Source organism: Empidonax traillii, unplaced genomic scaffold (genome assembly GCF_003031625.1).
Source record: "Empidonax traillii isolate 1590-97213 ecotype Southwest subspecies unplaced genomic scaffold, ASM303162v1 scaffold5:size3517227, whole genome shotgun sequence".
Taxonomy (NCBI): domain Eukaryota; kingdom Metazoa; phylum Chordata; class Aves; order Passeriformes; family Tyrannidae; genus Empidonax; species Empidonax traillii.
In genome coordinates this window covers 309,013-327,925 of record NW_020955198.1, presented here as the reverse complement: position 1 = coordinate 327,925, position 18,913 = coordinate 309,013, and the positions used below count along the sequence as shown (strand labels likewise).

Sequence of the window (18,913 nt, the reverse complement as noted above, 5' to 3'; positions counted from 1 at the left end):
ATTTACAAGTTTCAATGGAGGTAGCACAGTCTTAATTAACTTGTTCACCTATATTTGCTACTGCTTTCATGCTGCAGGTAAAACATAAATATTTACTATCTGGTTTGCATAGTATTTGGAGGTCTTCCTTGTCAACCCTAAATGTAGTATGGCAATAATGTGGGTTAAAAAAGGCTGAAAGGTTACAAAAAAAAATTACTGGCTTTATAATGTGTCAACATCAGATGGCTCATTTTTTCATTTCAAGGAGCCAACATTACAGAAATCAGAGCAAACAAAGTCAAGATTTCATAAGATTTCTGTGAGTTATGTGAAATCACATGAGATACTGGACATTGGATATAAGAATCTGCTTGCAAATACTGATCCTGCTTTTTATGCTGAATGGTTTTCTGAAGAAAAAGGCAGGTTTAGTGTAAGCATGCTAGGGAAGAAACCAGCTTGGGCTCTAAGCTGAGTCAGTTCTGAGCTGGTTTATGACTGAGGCATCTGCCTAAGCAGTCTGCGACAGAAGGGGCAGTTTTTGGCACTATGGAACCCACTAAAAAGCCTGATTAGTACTTAACATTTTTAGTAGTCCACTGGAATTAAACAATCCTCTTCAAAATGTTCTTGAATTACTGGTTATTCTAATGAATTACTGCTGCTATCACTTCACACCTGCGTCAGGTCCCTGCCATTGGGGAAGCTGGAACTGGGACCCTCATCAAAGGCATTCCAACAGTTGCCACTGGACATTTCTTTCCTGCAGCTCTGTGGCTGCATCTCCATACAACAAATACCTGCAGGCTTGCAAATGCTCACATATTTTGCAGGCTCCATGTTACCAAATCAGCTTTTTGTTTTCCAAAGAGAGATCTTCAATGGTGGTAACTTTTACCAATCTGTTTTCCTAGTGCTTCTTTTACAAGCAGCTGCGGCTGAAACATTCCTTCCACTCTCTTCTCCTCCCTCGCCCCCACTTCCTCAAGGAAATTCCATGGGATCACCATTCCTCTGGCCCCACACTGCAACAGAACTCTCAACTCTCAGGGGAGATGGAGCTTGTGCAATCACTGGATCTCTGCATCTGCGAGCACAGGGCAAACACAGAGTTCCTTCGTGCATCTGCATTTGTATTGCTTGTTTTTTAAACAGTGTACTGAGGGGAACTGCTGATTACTGCTAGGCTAAAGGAAATACTGAGTTTGAAAAACTTCTATCTTTGCTTAATCACAAAATGGAAAGCAAAAAACTAAAACTATTTTTTTCAAATTCAAGGCATCTCAAGAGACTATCTGTGTCCAAAGGATAGGACTCTAGAAGACAACTTTTAACTTTTCTCTCCATTATAATTTCCCCAAAAATACCTATGGGTCCCTAAGAAGGTGTTATTGCAAAAAAAAAAAAAACACTCAGAACTTCTCAGAGAAGATTTCAGTGTGGATTTCATTTGACCATGAATGTAAAGCTGTCTGAATTTTATTTCTGATTAATTAAAGTACCAATACTGAGGGGAAGAGAGAGAGTCTTCCTTTGCATCATGCCAGGCTAGACACTTGACTGCCAAAAGGAGCTGCTAAACAATAAAGGAAATGACGATTTAAACCAAACACCCTGTCTCCAGGCCAATGACAATTCCCATGGCATACCACACAAATGCCTCGCCATTGACAGTGGAAGTCAAACCCTAAAGAAAAGGAGTATTTCAGCCTCCATATCAGGCCTATGTCTCTCCAGTGCATCTGGCAAAAGGAACATACAAAAATGAATAAAATTTCTTTTCAGCTGTAGAATTATCTATTTTTGACAGCAACCTCTTAAAAGATCGTCAGCTAAGACAAAAGCTAGCAGAGCCGGTTTACAAACCACAGTGGCATGTAACCCCTCCTCTGACAGTTTGTCTAGCTGAGAAACTGGGTACATCAGCTGGGCAGAACTAAATTCTGGTCCTGAAGCTCCTGTGGGTGTTTCTCTGCACTGGTGCACTGTGCCCCACTGTATGCCTGCAAAGGCAACACCACTGGCACAATCAGAGAATACATCTGGGGAGCACACCTTCACCATTCTTGGTGGTACGTTTGCTCTCAAAAGCAACACAGAGTGAAAAGTGAAGTTGAGGAAAAACTACTGTGGATAATAAAACCCCCAAACTATGCCACAGCCCTTCAACATGGAATAAAGAAAAATATGATGCTGGTAACATACAGAACTGAACACTACAAATCACATGCTATTCAATTACTAAAGAATCTATCTCCTCCTACAACCAAACAACATTCTGTAAACCTGGTGATATTTATTTAGATGCACACAATACTACTATTTTAAAAAATGCCTACATAACACTCTAAAAGAAGAAATTTGCAGAGGGTTTCTTTCTACTCTGAAAAAGTAAGAATGACTGATAGGTTCTTGCTCCAAAATAATCAGTGTTAACACTGTTCTCAAAGAGAACAGTTTTCGAGACACTGATGCATCACATTTAACTATATGACATGAAATCATATTCCACATAATTATCAATGCAGTATCTCACCGCAGCTGACAAATCATGAAAGAAAAATGCAAGAAAATGGAGAATAAAGGAGAAACAAAAGAAAGCACTTAAAACAAATTGGAAAAGTTAGCTTTGAAACCTTTGATTCAACTTTTCCCTACCCACACCATCTATCTAAAGGGGTTGAATTCATGTACTACAGACAGAACTAAGCAGCACTGCCCTGCCCAGACCAATCTCCCAAAGAGTTAAATGCAAGAGATGGTCAGAGCATTTCCTGAAGTCCAGGCACGCCTTTTCTTCTAATGAGATATGCTGAGTAAAATTAGCAAATTTCTTGCTCTTAAGTGACAGCAGCATTGCCAGCTCCCTGATACAGTAAATGTTTGAGCTCCAGTTCACCACTTTTCAGTCCTGAGTGTGTTTGAAGGAAGTGGGAAATGTGGGGAGAGGTCACAATTACACAGCAAGCAAAGAACATGGAAACATTAATATGCTAATGGACATCACTTGACTTAATGAAAATATGTATTTTAGTAAGAGCAGGGAATTGAAGCAATTTTTAGGTGATCTTGCTTCAAAACGGGGAAACGTTAGAGTATGTAACTTTCAAAAACAAAAGTTCTTCTGCAGTGGAAACAAAGGTGTATAGCACATCTGTCTCAAATTTTTCAAAAAAAACATTAGCCTGGCAGTTGTTTTAGCTATGCCTGTGTTCATGACGCGGAATATTTAGGAAAGAACCCTTAAAATACTCCCTAAACAAGACAAAATTTCAGAATATATATATGCAAAGGCAACCACTGCAGGCTTCTGACCTTCCTGGCACTGAACAGTGGTCTGTCATGGTAATTCTGTATTTTGTTACCTTACAAGCAGCTCCTCTCCTGGTTGTAATCCCATTAAAAATGCACAGTATAACCATACAGTGATAATTTAAGGAGGAAGACCGACAAAGCGAAACTGTGCAGAGCAAAAAGCAATTTCAGAAATATCATATAGATTACAAACAGCTTGATACAAGCAGCACAGTATGAGCAAACAGCCTGGAAGGGAAAATACCAAAGGGTGGGCTTGGCATGATGATTTATACTGAACTGAATAAAGGAGACCTGGGTTAAGCCTCAAAGCTTGAAATCTCACCCTGGGACTGGGGATTGTCAGAAGGATGAAGGGTCTGCTACATCATCCTCATTTAATGATGTAAATGTCACAAAAGGAGGTCTCTGAAGAAATTCAGCGTTACAGAGATGCCATGCTGCAGGCTAGCAAGTAAATCATAAGCAAGACGGTGGAAAGCACAGGGCTTTGGAACCACGTGGCTTCAGCATAAAGGTCATCCTTAGCAAAGCACAGCACTTAGTGAGAGTCTGGAAAACACCTAAAAAACATGTCAAAGCAAGTTACAAACTCCTGACTGAATCTGCTAAGACCCAATCACCTAAGTCCCTAATCAGATAAGTGAATAACTGGAATGGATTTATTCTTGTATCTTCAGATACAAATATTAAATAAGTTAAAAGAAATTACTATCTAAGAATCATCAAATAAGAAAGTACAATTAAAGCCTAAATAATATATTCATAAACCCAATGTAATAGCTGAAGGAAGCATATCAAGTATTGATACTGATATCCCTTCACACCAGGAGAAGGGAGAACAATTAGGCATGGCTGAGACTACCACTGCTTCAACAATCCTGTCAAACCAGCTCTTCATGGCAGAGGTTTGGTCAGTGTAGCAGATCTCACGCAATGGTGCTATACTGTTGTGAAAAGAAACCACACAGCAGTCAGGCAAGCTTCCTACAGGCTTTCCCAAACCACGCTCATTGGCTCCTTTCCTCTGCTCTCGTCCTTCTGTTTAGCTGATCGCTCTTGCCTGGCCTCCCACAGAACAGACACTGTCTGTGGGTCATTGCATCGATTGCTTTGCCTACTCCTACATACCTGATGGAAAGCTCTTATGGCCAGGACTGACTCACCTTGTGTCCCCCCCAACAATCCTCTGCTTCTGGGTTGACTGTTACGACATCCTTACGACAAACATAATACCTACTTTACTATTCCCCACACTTTTGCCTCTGGCACAACTGATATGAAGAAATTTGTTTTCCCAACACATAACTGGAGTAGCAGGATTAGGTTTGAATGAATTGTTCAGAAATATGGCAGCTTTGTTTCCCACACAAAACCCAATAATATTGTCTGAAAAACAGTTATGCTCCCAAGTAAGCCCTCACAACAAAAACATAATCTGCTCTTTTCATCTTGGAAAAGAGGGAAAAAGCTTCAGCTAATAGAAAAACAGAAAGAACCAATCAGATGAAGGTGGAGACATTTGTAGAGACATATACTGGCAAATTGTGCTCTTGCCAGGAAAATACTTTTCCACAAAGATGATGAACATTTGCTGTGTTCATAAATACTGCACAGCTGTGCTAAAACAGGAGAGCAAGCCCAACACTTCCATAACTTAATAAGAGTTTCTCTAGTGATTCACCAAAAATAATTAAACAAAATTAAAACATGGCCAAAATTAGCACCGCTAGCTATCATGAGCAAGAACTAAAGCAAATATTGACTAAAGCAAATAAAAGTCACAGTATAACATGATCTCCCACAAAAGAACTCTATAGATTATTCTACCTTGTATTCTGAGGGATTCTATCAAAAGCACTATTTCTCTACAACAACCATCACTGAAAATAACTTTTTGTATATGATACAAGTCCATAATGATCAGAGGGAAAAATGTCTGCAGATGGGATGTTTCTGGTATTTGCAGTAACAATGATGTTTTTCAATCATCATTTCCTCAACCCACAGGTGTTTCTGTCTTGTCTGACATCAGCCAAAAGATACAAAACAAGCCAGTGGCCTTTTTCTGTACATCCACTGAAAGCTCCTTTTTGCCAGCTAGAAAGATCATTTCTACAACACACAGAGCAGCCTTTCTACTCATTCTTAGCATCAAGCACTCCAGCAGACACCTTCTAAGGACAGCAAGATCCACTCCATATGGGGAAAAGAAGCTAAAATTACTCTGAAGCCTCCCACTAAAATATTTGGCATTTGGAAACAGGTAATGAAAATATTTCAGAGACTTACAGTAATCAGCAGTTTCTTTACTGACTTTAGTGTGCCCAAGATTTTATTCGTCATTTATTTTGTATTGTCTCAGTTTAAACAATGAACATGGTAGGTTCACTTTGAAGAATATCTTGCCCTCTATGTCCTAAAAGTTTAGGCAGATCTGTAGGAAGGGAACAGTTTGCATCTGAAACTTTCCATGATCTATAGAAGTGGATTACTGAGCTTCTGTGAACAGGGTGCTGTCATTTCTATCTTACTGCCACATCAAGTTAGGTGCTAAGGGACTATGCTGGCCAACAGGACATCTCACTCAGTTCCTCATTAGTAATGGAGAATTTTGAGACAGGGTTTCCTTTCCTCTCAAGCGAGATTCTTAGAAGAGAAATATCTCACAGGAATAAATGCCATAACCTTCCACATTACTGTAAGTTCACATCAGAATTAACAGTTTCATGGCTGCAGTTCTTGTCTGTTCTTTATTTATACAATTCACACTGTTACAACTACAATTACATACTAAACAGAAATAACAAAATTAGAATCTTTGGCTATCCAAGAAGAAGAGGACCAGTTACAGCAAAGAATTGAACGTACATTCTTCTAGGCTGTTCATACATTGATGACATCTGAGACTGTGCAAACCAAAATGTCTTCACAAAGATTAAGGAGCTATAGTAACCACTGCACAAATAGTAGTTACTGGGCGGCTCCAATACAAAATAACCTCCCAGCTCTGTCCTAACATAACATGAGTGCACAGGCCAAGGTTACTTCATCAGTTCAAATGACAAAAACGGGAAGGAAAAATCCACTTCTGTAAAATATGCGTTTGCAACTAAAATTCAAGTTCCAAGAGGTCATTGTCACATGGGAAGCTATAAAAACATTTAGTTTATCAGCAAATCTTTTCACAGATTGATAATCTGTTCTCTCCTCTGTAAAACACAAGGATTTAATCTGCTGTTGGAAAAATGAGTAAATAAAACAACTTTTTTTCTTTAAAGACCTGAGAGCAAGTAGCTTTTATTATAATACTAGGAGGACTTATATGTGACTACTGTCCTGAATGTCCAAATTCTTTTTAAAAAATACAATAAGAATTCTTCTCTATAAATTATGTATCAGATTTTTTGCAGTATTAAAAAACAAAGGTACTCCATATAAGCTGGGATCAAAGATTTACTAGGCTTTCCTAGCAATTTTTCTTAGTTGTGTTGTGCTCTTGAGGATGTATACTTGTATGTTGCTTGTTATTTATCTGGTCAATGGAATGTATAATTATTTTAGGAATCTCAGACACTAGCATTATATGCAAATCTTAATTACTGTCCACTCATTCAAGATAGATTTTGATTTTTTCTTACATGTATTATTGAAAACTTAGTGAACTACTTCTGATTTCAAAATAATTCAGAAAGTGCACTATGAATTTCAGAAGTGCTAGAAATTTTAAAAGTTCAGTAAAACATTTAAGAAAGGTAATTTTTAAGTGTATAAACAATGTAACTGCACAGTCTGTTGAGGTATGACCCACATTTAAAAGTAACTAAGAGGCACGTGCTGCTGTAAAAATTAAAAAATAAACCCAGTAACTCACACAAGCAAAAAAAACTCATTTTGTATACCTAGTAAAAGCTTTAAAGGTATGACATTATAATTTACATTTAAACATAGTACTTACGGTTGGCATAATTTTACCAGGTCCTGGTCAGTGGTGTTTGGAGGCAGTGCTCTGATGTAAAGGTTAGTTTTACTTAATTGATCCCATCCTGAGTTGCTGCTGCTACTACTGTTGTTATTACTGCTGGTGGTGCTGGGACTAGGAGGAGCCATTGGGTGGGCTGGTACAATGGACTGCTGCAAAGGAAAAAGCACGTTAGAGTAAACTATAGATAGCAATCACAGCATGCACATCACATCAGCTCAGCCTACAGTAACCTGTTTACCATTTGAAGCAATGTGTTAAATCTGTTTGTAATTACTCACAGATTTTAAATACAACTGCTTTCACACCACATTTGGGACAGGATTCCCAGGCACATTCTAATACACCCAACCACCATTTGATGCATTCTCAATGCATGGTGCAGGGTCAAATTATATATAACCTCCACTGAATATTACTCATAGGATTTTATCACTCTTCACTGTGTCATCTGATGTGAAAATGAAATAGGAGATATTGTTCCTCATGGTTCCAGCAGGTATAAAATTTATATCACTGTGACTGTATCGCATGTCAAATTGTGGCAGACACAATTACCATGCTCTTTCCTTAATCTACCCAAAAATACAAAAATAATTAGAAGCGTCTTTTCTATCTCTTCTGGCTTTTAGTATTTCATGCAATACTGCTATTTTATTTTTTTTTAAGATAGAGTCCTTAGGCACAGATAGCTTAAGGACCAGACTTTTAAGTTAATTGAGTGCCTTGGCAGAACTTTCATACTGCCACCAATTCTCCATATTTGTAGATTACTTCAAGATTGTCAAGAAAAAGATTCATTATAATGGTAAATATTTCAAGTTTCAATATGAGAAAACCACGGAAGTACTTCTACCTAGTCCTCAAGGTATCTAATGCTATTGCTCTTAAAATCAGACCCTAACGGAACATAAAAGCATCCTAGAGAAAAGCTGCAGTAGAGCAATCATTTGCATTAACAACAGTATAGCAATATGCTGTACAGAAAGTACTATGAACAGGTCCGTGGTGTTGTAAGGAAGGAATACTTTAACAAAACACTAGAGAACTACCGCTGCTGGTAAACGTCTTGTGACTACATGGTTTTCACTGCTGAGCTGGTTGCATGTGGCCCCTTTCCTGCAAAAGCCTGAGCTTCCATGGCTCAAGCAGCTCATAGAAAGAACCACTCTGTGAACTGCAGAGGAAAGGCACGGTACGGGGGAAAAATTCAAAGCGTAATATATAGTGAGATGTCAGTGTAGGTTCACTTGTTCCCGCCCTGGTGCCACCCTTTTCTTTGGATTAGTACAAACAGTCATACAGCCTCAGATTGAACCAAAAAATTATGTTCCCTGATCTGGTACACCACATGTCGCTTTGTGCTACGCAAAGGCTTCGGCTATCACAAGGCAGGGAGCAGGAATGTCAAGAGAGAGAGAGAAAGGAAAGCATTAGAGTTCACCTCTGTTTAAAGCACCCATGAAACTAAACTCTTAATACACAAGAGAAGCAAAACTATTTTAGACATAACCTCAGGAAACTGGAATGAAATTGTGAGGGGAAAACAGTACAAAGGCATGCCTTTTATCAGATATTTTATGATAATTTTGTGATTCTTTTTTGTGTTTCCCTAGGAAGGTTTCAAAATCTTCCAATTTGGTATATTACAAAGTTTATTATGCAGCTATAATGGCCTGGAACAGCCAACTGCAAAACTTGCTATAAAATCAACATTAATAAGTAGTAACATTGTTGTTGTCTAATTTAATTGAACTGAAAGTTACCAAAAAGAACTAAATACACTCTGGATCATATAATATTTCAAAACTGAATATCAATATTTCATTGCCATAAGGTTAGAGATTTTTGTGTTTTGTTTGGTTTTAATAAAGATTTTTAGAAACATCAAATCTCTTCCAAAATATTTATATTTGGAATTGAAACACTGATCTAGAATTTCTTCCAGGGGAAAAGATTAAACGCTCTCTTCCAAGATTGCAATGGAAACATTGATGGATTTTAACTATAGCAGCACAAGTTAGACTGTCAGACCACTCTGCTTCCAGTAACGCCAGGCAATTATTTTTAGGGTTACAAGCAATGCAGAATGACAGAGCAACTAGTTTCAAAACATTTTTCACAACAAACAGAACAAACTTAGTCTGGCACGGTATTCTCTTCAAAAGCCTTCGGTGGAGTTCTCAAAATGCCAACAGTGATCAAATGCAAAACTACTCTGTTCACGGTTTTGAAATGCACACTTGCCTCGTGCACACATGTACAGCTGGCAGAAAACTCAACATACATGTACCCATCTTCATCTAAACTCGTAATTACAACTGAAGGCTAAGAGCTTCAGTTGTTAAGTTTTTCAGTAGCTTTGGTTTGGTTTTGCTTTTACTTCTTACAATGTTTTTCTCTTAAAATCTTTGTTTTTCTATGTTATGAAGAACTGGAGTTTTGTAAAATCTTGTTACCAGCTGGGCAAAGGTAGGAGAGGAAAATGTGTGCCTGTGTGTAGAGAGAGCAGGAATCCTAACTCTGTCTGCCTGTAATATATAAACACTATGTTCTGAGAAGTTTAAGCTTTTATTTAAACATGAAGACATTCTAGTGCTAGTGGTCACATCCAAACACGATGAGAATGTAAATGGGACTACAGTTGTCTTCCTAAGTTTACAGACAGAAGGTTTTTCACTGCTTCCACAGACACTCATACCTTTACAAGCCTTAAAGGCTTTACGAAACACAGATGCTGGGCATACTGCAACTCTCACAGCCTGCAACTCAATGACAGACAGACAGCCATTAAAGGGCCAGTGACAGCTTAAAGCCATACAACTTAAACATGTTTTTTACATTAAAACTTAATTTTAAAATCTGAATCATTCTTTCCGCTCTGTTCTTCATCGACGACTACTAGTAAAAACTAAATTATAGAGGTCCCTCTGTTGTTCAAAGGGGTTTATTTTTCCAGTTGCTATTGCTGCAAAGGGCTGGTTGGCAGCGCAGTCACAGCGGAGCCTCCTACGCTGACAGCGCACGCCAAGAGAAGAGTTTTTCTGCTGGTGTAGTTGCACCACCTCTCCAAACAACACCAGCTTAGCTGATAAAAGCTCTCTTCTGCCGGTACAGCTGCATCCACACCTGGGCTTTTGCCAACATATTGATGTCAGTGAGGATGTATGACTTTTTTCCACACCCCTGGCTGATACAGTGCTCGCTGGCAAGATATTCTGCAGTGGAGACCTGGCCAAAGTTTGGGGTTGTTTGTTCAGAAACAGCTTTCACAAACATTAACTGAAAGCTTTGCCTAAAACCTGAAATCAAATTTGAAAAGTTTTGTTTTACAAACTGTAGTCTCTGCTGCAAATCCACATCAAAAGCTGTTCTTAAGTTTTTGTCATATGGACCTCACAACAATTTGCAATATTGTAACATACACAAAAACACATTCATTAATTTTTCTTTTTAATCATTGCATCTTAAATTAAAACACTGAACACAAGGATAGGATAAATAAATCTAAGCAAGAGACCATTATTTCTTGGGACAAAATTTCTGTTCACAAGAAATACTACTGTCACACTGGTTTGCCATTTCCTCCTTCGTTTTCACTCCCAAAAGTAATTAGAGACTCTTCTTTCTACACAGCGGTTTCCTTCCTGTCACCTTCAACAAACATCTAAGCAAAAAAGGCCAGTGACAGAATAATCATCCCATCTGCTCTGTGCTGTATGATCACCCCATCCCATTCTGGACCCAGCTGTGAGGAGCTTCCAACACCCTTGCGTGATCTCTGAGGGACCTTCCCTCCAGCCCTCTCCACAGCGCCCCTGCAGCAGTGGGAAAACCACAGGTACTTGTTAGAAAAACGAAAAGCTCACTGGCTGAACAGTCCCCACAAAGTGTCTTAGAATAATAATTGTCTGTCTGAGTTTTCTTTTCAATATAAAACTCAAATGAGACTAATTGCCAGTACTGAAAAACAACTGGAGAATACACTCATACAAACCATTTTTGTCTTTCTTATAAACCACTCTACGCTTAAGGACTGGAAATGAGTCAGAGCAGAATTTTGTCTGCCTAAGAGGAGAGGAATCTCTTTGCTGTCAACAGGGAAAAAAAGACACCAAACCAAAATGGAATAACCCCAAGAAATTCCTTTAACCTGGGGATTGAGAGTTACTGACTGTTGCTGCCTACAGATCAAAGAAGTGAGGAAATTTCAACAAGCAGAAGATAGCTCGGATAACAACTGTCCCAAAACAGAGCATGATCACTATAGTAGCAATCCATTTAAGTCTCTTTGTGTTAGAGACTGTATATGAAGAGCATGTATATGAAGTTTATACAACATGTTGGCATTTAATTATGAGTTTCTTCACTCAGCTAAAATTCCTGATGAGAAAAGTATCGTGATTTTTGACAACAGAGTTAGTTCTTGCAAATCTACTCTAAATTCAAACCATAAATTGCAGCATACATTAACTATCAGATTTAGCCATCATCTCATAATATTACAATCTTGTCACTAGGGTTTTCCTAGCTTTGTTCAGGTGACTAAGCTACAAGGACCTGCTTACCCTGCCTGGCTTAGCCTAACCTCCCTGATTTCCCTAAGTGGCATTTTGAAACAGAACCTTCAGTAACTGGCAGTGACATAAAAATTATCATATATTTTTTGTGTGTGCAACAGTGACAAAAAGTATGAAATTGCATGAATCTGGATTTTTTAATTAAATTGGTAGTTGTTTGTTTCATTTATTTAATAATTACCTAAAACAGAGCTTTACATGCACAATGAAAGCAAGGGCTAAGGAGAACAGAAGATGCCATACCTCGTGAGCAAGACAAGGACACATTTTGTGCACAGCTCAGGAAACGGAAAATTGTTTGGAATTACATCATTTCCCTAGCAGAAAGAAATGGCTGTTCACTGATGAATACAATTGCTTTATCAGCTTTCTTTAAATAAGGAGACATTAAACCTTGATCACCTAATCTAAGCCAGCAAACCGATGGCTGCGGCAGAGATGCCATTTTGAGTGCCTTGCACTATTCTATTTCATGGTTTTCCTGAAATGTAATGGCAAGCAAAACTGAATTTCTGGAGGCCTCTCCAAGTCCAATTCTCAGAGGACGTGAGTCAACCAGTAGAAACTGAAATAGCTGCTGCTGTTGTATTCACATCTCCTGCCTTAGGGTAGGTTCTCCAACTGTTGTTCTTCAGTCTGTCAGCACTTGTCACACTAAGATTCAGCAAGTCAGATGCTTTCTAAGCATTTTCAGGATGATACCAGTATAAAGAGTATCTCAGGAGGTCCAGACTCCTGTTGAAAATCTCCCCAGGCAGGAAAAACCTTGAGGAGTTTTTGCCCCCTTTTTCTCCTTTAAAATACCAACCTTAAGTTCTTTTTGTATGGGTAAAGAATATGATCTCCCAGTGACACAGTAAGAATCAATAGGTCCAGCAAGGGCTGGTTTACTGCACAAGACTGAAACTATGGATAAAATCTTTTGTGATCATACAGAGCTATTTGCATACCCAGGATCCAACCCTATTCCATCTTCCTTTAGATGGTGATGATGGGTGTTTAGTGCTCCAGCCACAAGGAGTAGAAGCAATTAGGTTCTAGGAAGATTCAGGACCCTGTGGGTGAAGGCTGGCATTGCACAGAGACTTCCTGTCACAAAGTATCACAGACAGTCCAGAAACACCCAGAGATCCAGCCCTGTATTTCTCCCAAAAAAGTTTTCTAAACATTCCATACCTTGGCATGAAAGAACTAGACCCAAAATGCTATAGCTGGAATGACAACAATGATGGACCGCAATAAATAGGTGGAAAATTAAGTACTAAAAAAATAAATCACACTGAATGGGGAAGCCCCCTCACTTTGCATTCTATTCCTTAAAGCATAAGTTTTAAGAGGAACTTTGTGAGATAAAAATAGAGGGTTATGCTCTTTTTCTTGCCTGTATGTTACAGCCAAGTCCAATGAAAACTACTTTTCTAAATACAGTCTTCTCCATACTAAAAGGAAACAAAAGAAAATAAAACCTGTAGGTGGATATCACCATGATTCTATGAAAATAAAATTTAAATAAGTTATTGTCACTCTTTTTTTTTTTAGTTAACATTCTCTTTCTTCACAAACCCATTGTGTTTCAACTAATTTGAACCAACTTGCCATTAAGGATGAGAAATGTTTCTGACAAAATCCAAGAAAGCAGTCAATGCCTTTTCTCTGAGCCATTTAAGAAGCCCTTCCTTGAAATACAGAAATGCACGAATGAGTAGATGCTTCTCTCAGCTTCCTTTTTAAAAGACCTTCAAGAGGAGTGGTTCTATCAGTAATGAAACAAGACAAAGTCTAGCATAAACCCTTAGTCATGGCTCAGATGCTCCCAACAATTTCCCCTCTAGCCTATTCTGACTATAACCCAAGCTCTCTCCCCACTGAGCTATTTTGATTCCTTTCCTCAGATCCTACAGTGAAATAGCAGGACTAAACTGGTTCTCACCAGAAAGCAACAATTGCTAACAACAGAAAGTACAGAAGAAAACCTTTCCAGCTTGCTATAAAATATCACGTTTTCATATTTTAAAGGAAACAGAACCAATGTTATTTAAATTAGACATATTAAAGCTTAATGCAACAGAAATCTTCTTTTAGTAATGAAATGAATCTCAAAATCTATTTTCTTTTTATGAAGCCACTTGAAAAAGTGTGAGCATAATCCTGGCCACATTGAAGTATATGACAAAACCCAAACAAAATCTGAACAGATTTTTTCTCTAAGAATAGGGTGTAGGGTTTTTTTTCATTATTACTACTAAAATAAAAAACCTTTCTAACTTGGAGATGGCAGAAGAGGTGGTAACAGCAGAGCAAGCAACAAACACAAGAAGCTTCTTCTGGTTCAGGTAGCTCTTCTAGAGTCAAAGTTCCCAGGAACTCACCTACTCCCATGTCAGGGATTTTAAAGTGTGCAACTGATTTCCCTAATCCAAAGACAAATAAAAGGTGCTGGATACACAAAACTAGGCACACCACAGCACAAAAGGTATCACAAAGGAGAGCAAGGGGAGTGCTGAACTGGGCTATGTCCTGTTACTTTGCATAAGTTATGAATCCTTTTCCCTTCTAGCTGCTCATCGTGAATCAGAGCATCCCTCTTCCCTCTCAATTTTATACCTGGATTTCCTGGACAATCCCCTGAAACAATACATTGGTCCCATGCCCTAGCCATGACTGAATTATAGACACATCTAAAGCAAAACATTTGAGTTTTAGTTTCTGAAATTTGAACAAGCTTCAGCAATACAACAGCTAGCTCACATTAAAAGAATCTAAAAAGAAAGTAAAGATGCTGAAATACCTGAAGAAAGCCAATATGGTACTAAGATCTACCAGACAGACAAAAAAACCATGTACATGTTTTTGTGGTTAGCCCTTCATGGAGCAATACACACAAATGAATTCACTGCCAACTTCCTTCTTGACTCTAGTAAATACACAGGCCTATTTCCTTCAGTGAAACCAGCCAAGGCTTTTGCTCAGGATCCAGAAAGCAAAGGGTACTGAATATTTAGACTACGTCAAAGTTTTTGTTCCAGCCTGAGGATTCAAATTACAAATAAAACACACCCATTTTTAGAGAGTCTTAACTTGTATACTAATGGTTTATGCCAGCCCCTGAAAGGTAGCAAGTCCAACACATGACACTGAATACAATAATACAACAATAATAATGTGCATTACACATCTGTTGATATATGTTAATAGCAAGGTATAAAATCTTACAAGGTTTTCCACAACAGGAAACATTCACGATATTGATGGTAGGAAAAATGCTTCACCTGAAACAGCAATTAACACAGAAACTCCTGTGTCATGCAATAGTTAAGCCTAGACCACAGATGGTCACATTAGAGCTGGCAAATCACACACAGCTCACAAGCACTTCAATGGCAGCTCAGAAGACAGCACTTACAAAATCTAAGTTAAAAATTATTCCATAAGCTTTTCATGTCCCAGGTTGTGTGATGGGAGATGGGTCACACTGGGTCATACGCTAGCAGGAAGGTCCTACAAAGTGGCATAGACCATATTTCCAACAGACTCCATGAAATGCCAGTGGATGGTTTCTTAGAGTCTTGAAGGTAGCAGGGGAGGAAGTCTTGAGGCTTAAGGGGAAAAGTGGAGAACTGCAGTATTTACATTTCCAGACAGATGACTATTTTAGTGCTCACAGCATTAAGAGGTTCATAGCGGTCCCTTCTCACTGTATACAGGATTCTACTTTAGCATTTATTAAACAGGAAACTCCTACTCACTACCTCTATTTAAAACCTCTGCAGATGTCAGCCCAAAACACATGAAAAATTAAAGATTATTCAGGAAATTATATTACTTCATGGAAGTTGTCAAATTCCCAGTATGTTAAAAAACCGTCCAGTCAAACTGCAGCTGGCACATACAGAATTCCCATAAATAGTTTCTCTTCCCTGTCAGCCATCAAACGTCTTGCACTTTTTAATTTTTTTTTAAAGAGGAAGAGGAAGACTCAGGGAATTTCACAGCAACCAGCCCAACTTCTATACCCGGAAATATTCTGCAGCAAATTATTGAACAGTCATCTTACAAGAATCTAGAAACAGAGAAAAAAATTACCAAAAAAAAGCAGACAGAATAGATCTGTCATAAACAGATCACATAAGAAAGTCTAACTTTTTTTTCCCTGGCAGTGCAACCAGCTTAGTGAATAAGGCAGAAGCAGTAAATATCTAGAGATCTTGACTGAGACTTCTGACATCATCCCACATGATATTTCCATCAGCAAAAAAACGAAATATTCCCAGACCATTTCTAAGGCACTCTGTAGCAGAAGTATGGACTGGAGTGGAGTTCAAGCTAATAAAGTCATTAGCTTCTCAGTGTGCCCTGTCAGGGGAGGGACGGAAGAAGAGCAAAAGGCACACTGAAAGGCATTATCGATCCTGTTGCTTACTCCTCCTCTTCGGTCCTCAAATTCACCGTGCTTCTGAACCTTTGTGTTTTTAACCCCCTCTTAAGAAGTGAAGTTACCCTAAACCAAACTGAAGACCAGAAGGTGCACTAATATCTCAAAGTAAAAGATACTGCTCTGATTAGGATAACAAAGTTCCTACAATTTTTTTCTTTAGAAAATAAAACTAAAAACAATCAGACATCTCCCATAATAAATAAATAAATAAATAAAAAGTAAGGGAAAAATGGCACTTCTTTTTTTTTCTTATTTATGGAACCCAGAAACAAAAGTACTGAGATCTGAAAAAAATAATACTCATTATCCTCTTAATCCATTTATAGGGTAATGGGAAGAAGTGGGACTTAAATGTATGGAAAATGAGAGACATGGCTTTATCCTGCATATTTTTTGGGTCCCTTGTAGGAAAATATGAGACACCAGGTAACCACTTCTCTAAGTAAATCCCACAAGACTAAGTTCTGGCAGCAAGATGTTCCTGCATCACACAAGGCAGTTACTTCTGTTCAGAGGACAGATTTTTAATGAGAAGAATTCTGATCTCCAGATCTACTGCCATTTGTTCAACTTTTTTGTCACTACCTGTTGTGAACCTTTACCTCCGCAATCGGTGCCACAGACAATACTCAATGTGAATGAAAACTGCTGCTTTCAAAAACTTCTATTTGTGATGTTAAAATGCATATTTTTTATGGTTTGTAGGTAGTTACATTTTTAATTTCATAAAGTAGTAAATATGCCATCTCCTAACTATTAAGGATGTCATCCATTACTGTATTTTGGTGGTTAGTCCAGCTAAGTCTCTATGTCTCATAAAGCTGCTGCTGCTGAGTCTAAGTTAAAAACTAGCACAGTACAGATACTAACCTTGGCTTATTCAGAGAAATGCTTGAATATCTGTATTAAAAAGACTGGTAGTACAGAAAAAAAAAAAAAGTATGTTTGCTTAATCTTTAGTTTTTTAAAATAATAGAGAAGGAAATCTTTCCTTTGAAAAGTTAAAAACTCCACACAGAAGTTTCTGAAGTATTATTTACTCTTCTTTCATATTGCACTGGACCTTAGATTTCTGATATACTCTTGCAAGTACTGTCTCTTACTAGAAAGTGTCACAGGCTTCATGATGCACACAGGAGAATTCTGCAGGTTTTTATTTTAGCTTTTTTTTTTTTTTTTTAATTTATTTTTTATTATTTTCCAAACTCTTGGCTTTTTCCCCAAAAACTACAATGTCATCATTCCGCTCATCTGGCTACTCCTATCCACCCTCACTCCATAGACAGCAATTATAGGATAGAAACAGCACCACATTGAAGATGCATGTCAAAAGAAGCATCTGCTTTTCTGGCAAACTCCACACTGTCGGTGGCATTGGAATTATTGCTATACTGTTTGTCGCAGGGTTAGACCACAGATGGCTCTTTTGGCTGACATGGGATCTGCTATGTCATTTTATGTTTATTCAAGTTAAATAAATTGAAGAACTTGTGCCCGACCATGCATGAGGGAGTCAATTCCTATCAAATCCCTTTGTCTATGATTGCTGATTCCTTATGGGCAGCATACTGCACCCAGCATAGCAGCATTGCTACTGTGATTCCCTCTTTCTATTTTAAAGAAGAGAACATACATTCTTTCTGGCAAGGCCGTTTTTCTGTTATGCCAGTTTTAATAGGTAGCCCAGTCTATTTCTGCTTTATTCTTTGACAACACTGATAGAACAGTTCAGGTAGCTGGCTCTGGTCCTTTCTTCTACATTCCTCAATCTCATTCCCTCTCTGACAGACCACACCCTCTTCACCACAGCTGACATCTCCATTTTGAGGAAAGGTGGCATGTCAGAAAAAAAAAAGTGTAAAAAAGCCAGTTTTGTAAGACTTCATCATCAAGACTGAAGCTAGATGACCCCATGAACAGGCTTCTTTGATCTGCACAATTGATAATTCACAGGACAGATCAGTTTAGATATTTTATCCCTCCTACTCAGTTTGCAAATGTTTTACCTTCTTTAAGTGTCTAATTGATTTCTGTGTCTCCAGGCCTAACTAATGTAGAAGTATCAGCAAACAAGAAGACACTGGATATACTGCCCAAGTGCACCACAAAGGTAACTGTAATTCTAATATCAAGAAGGTCCAATTCTGTTGTTCAACAGCTTGTTATGTGCCTATGTCAAGTTGCAGTTGAATCAATTTCAGTGAGCACAGTTCCATCTTACATCACTTTCCATGGGAATGAATGACTCCTCCATGAGCCGAACAACAGAAAAGCATACTCCAAGCACCACTGTCCTTCCTAGTCAATCCACTGTAATTATTTCCATAGTCCTTCATATTATTTGCCATAGAAGTGAGGTCAGCATGGTCTGTGCTGAGCTGAAAATTCCATTCATCTTTTTGCTACTCACTTCAGAAAGTGACCTTGAAAAAGAAGGTTTTAATATTGTGCAATAAATACAACATCATTTCATACCCCACTGCCTTCTACACACTACAGTCACAAAATAGGGAAGCACAAGATACTTTTATGATTATTTTAGCAAAGGTTGAAGTGACTATCAACTAAATTTCAACAAAGAGTTTGTGCTAAATTTGTCATAGTATTTTGACATTTGAG

The 18,913-nt window shown here is 38.2% G+C and overlaps 1 protein-coding gene across 4 annotated transcripts in view; it reads right to left on the bottom strand.

Moving 5' to 3' along the window:
* The window catches only part of RBMS1 (RNA binding motif single stranded interacting protein 1), a 142,517-nt gene that overhangs the window by 57,773 nt on the left and 65,831 nt on the right, over window positions 1–18,913 (bottom strand). For all 4 annotated transcript variants that reach the window (XM_027878457.1, XM_027878465.1, XM_027878474.1 and 1 more), the window contains exon 2: window positions 7,256–7,431. In XM_027878457.1, the coding sequence (XP_027734258.1) occupies window positions 7,256–7,431 (176 nt within the window). The remainder of the gene's footprint in view (window positions 1–7,255; window positions 7,432–18,913) is intronic.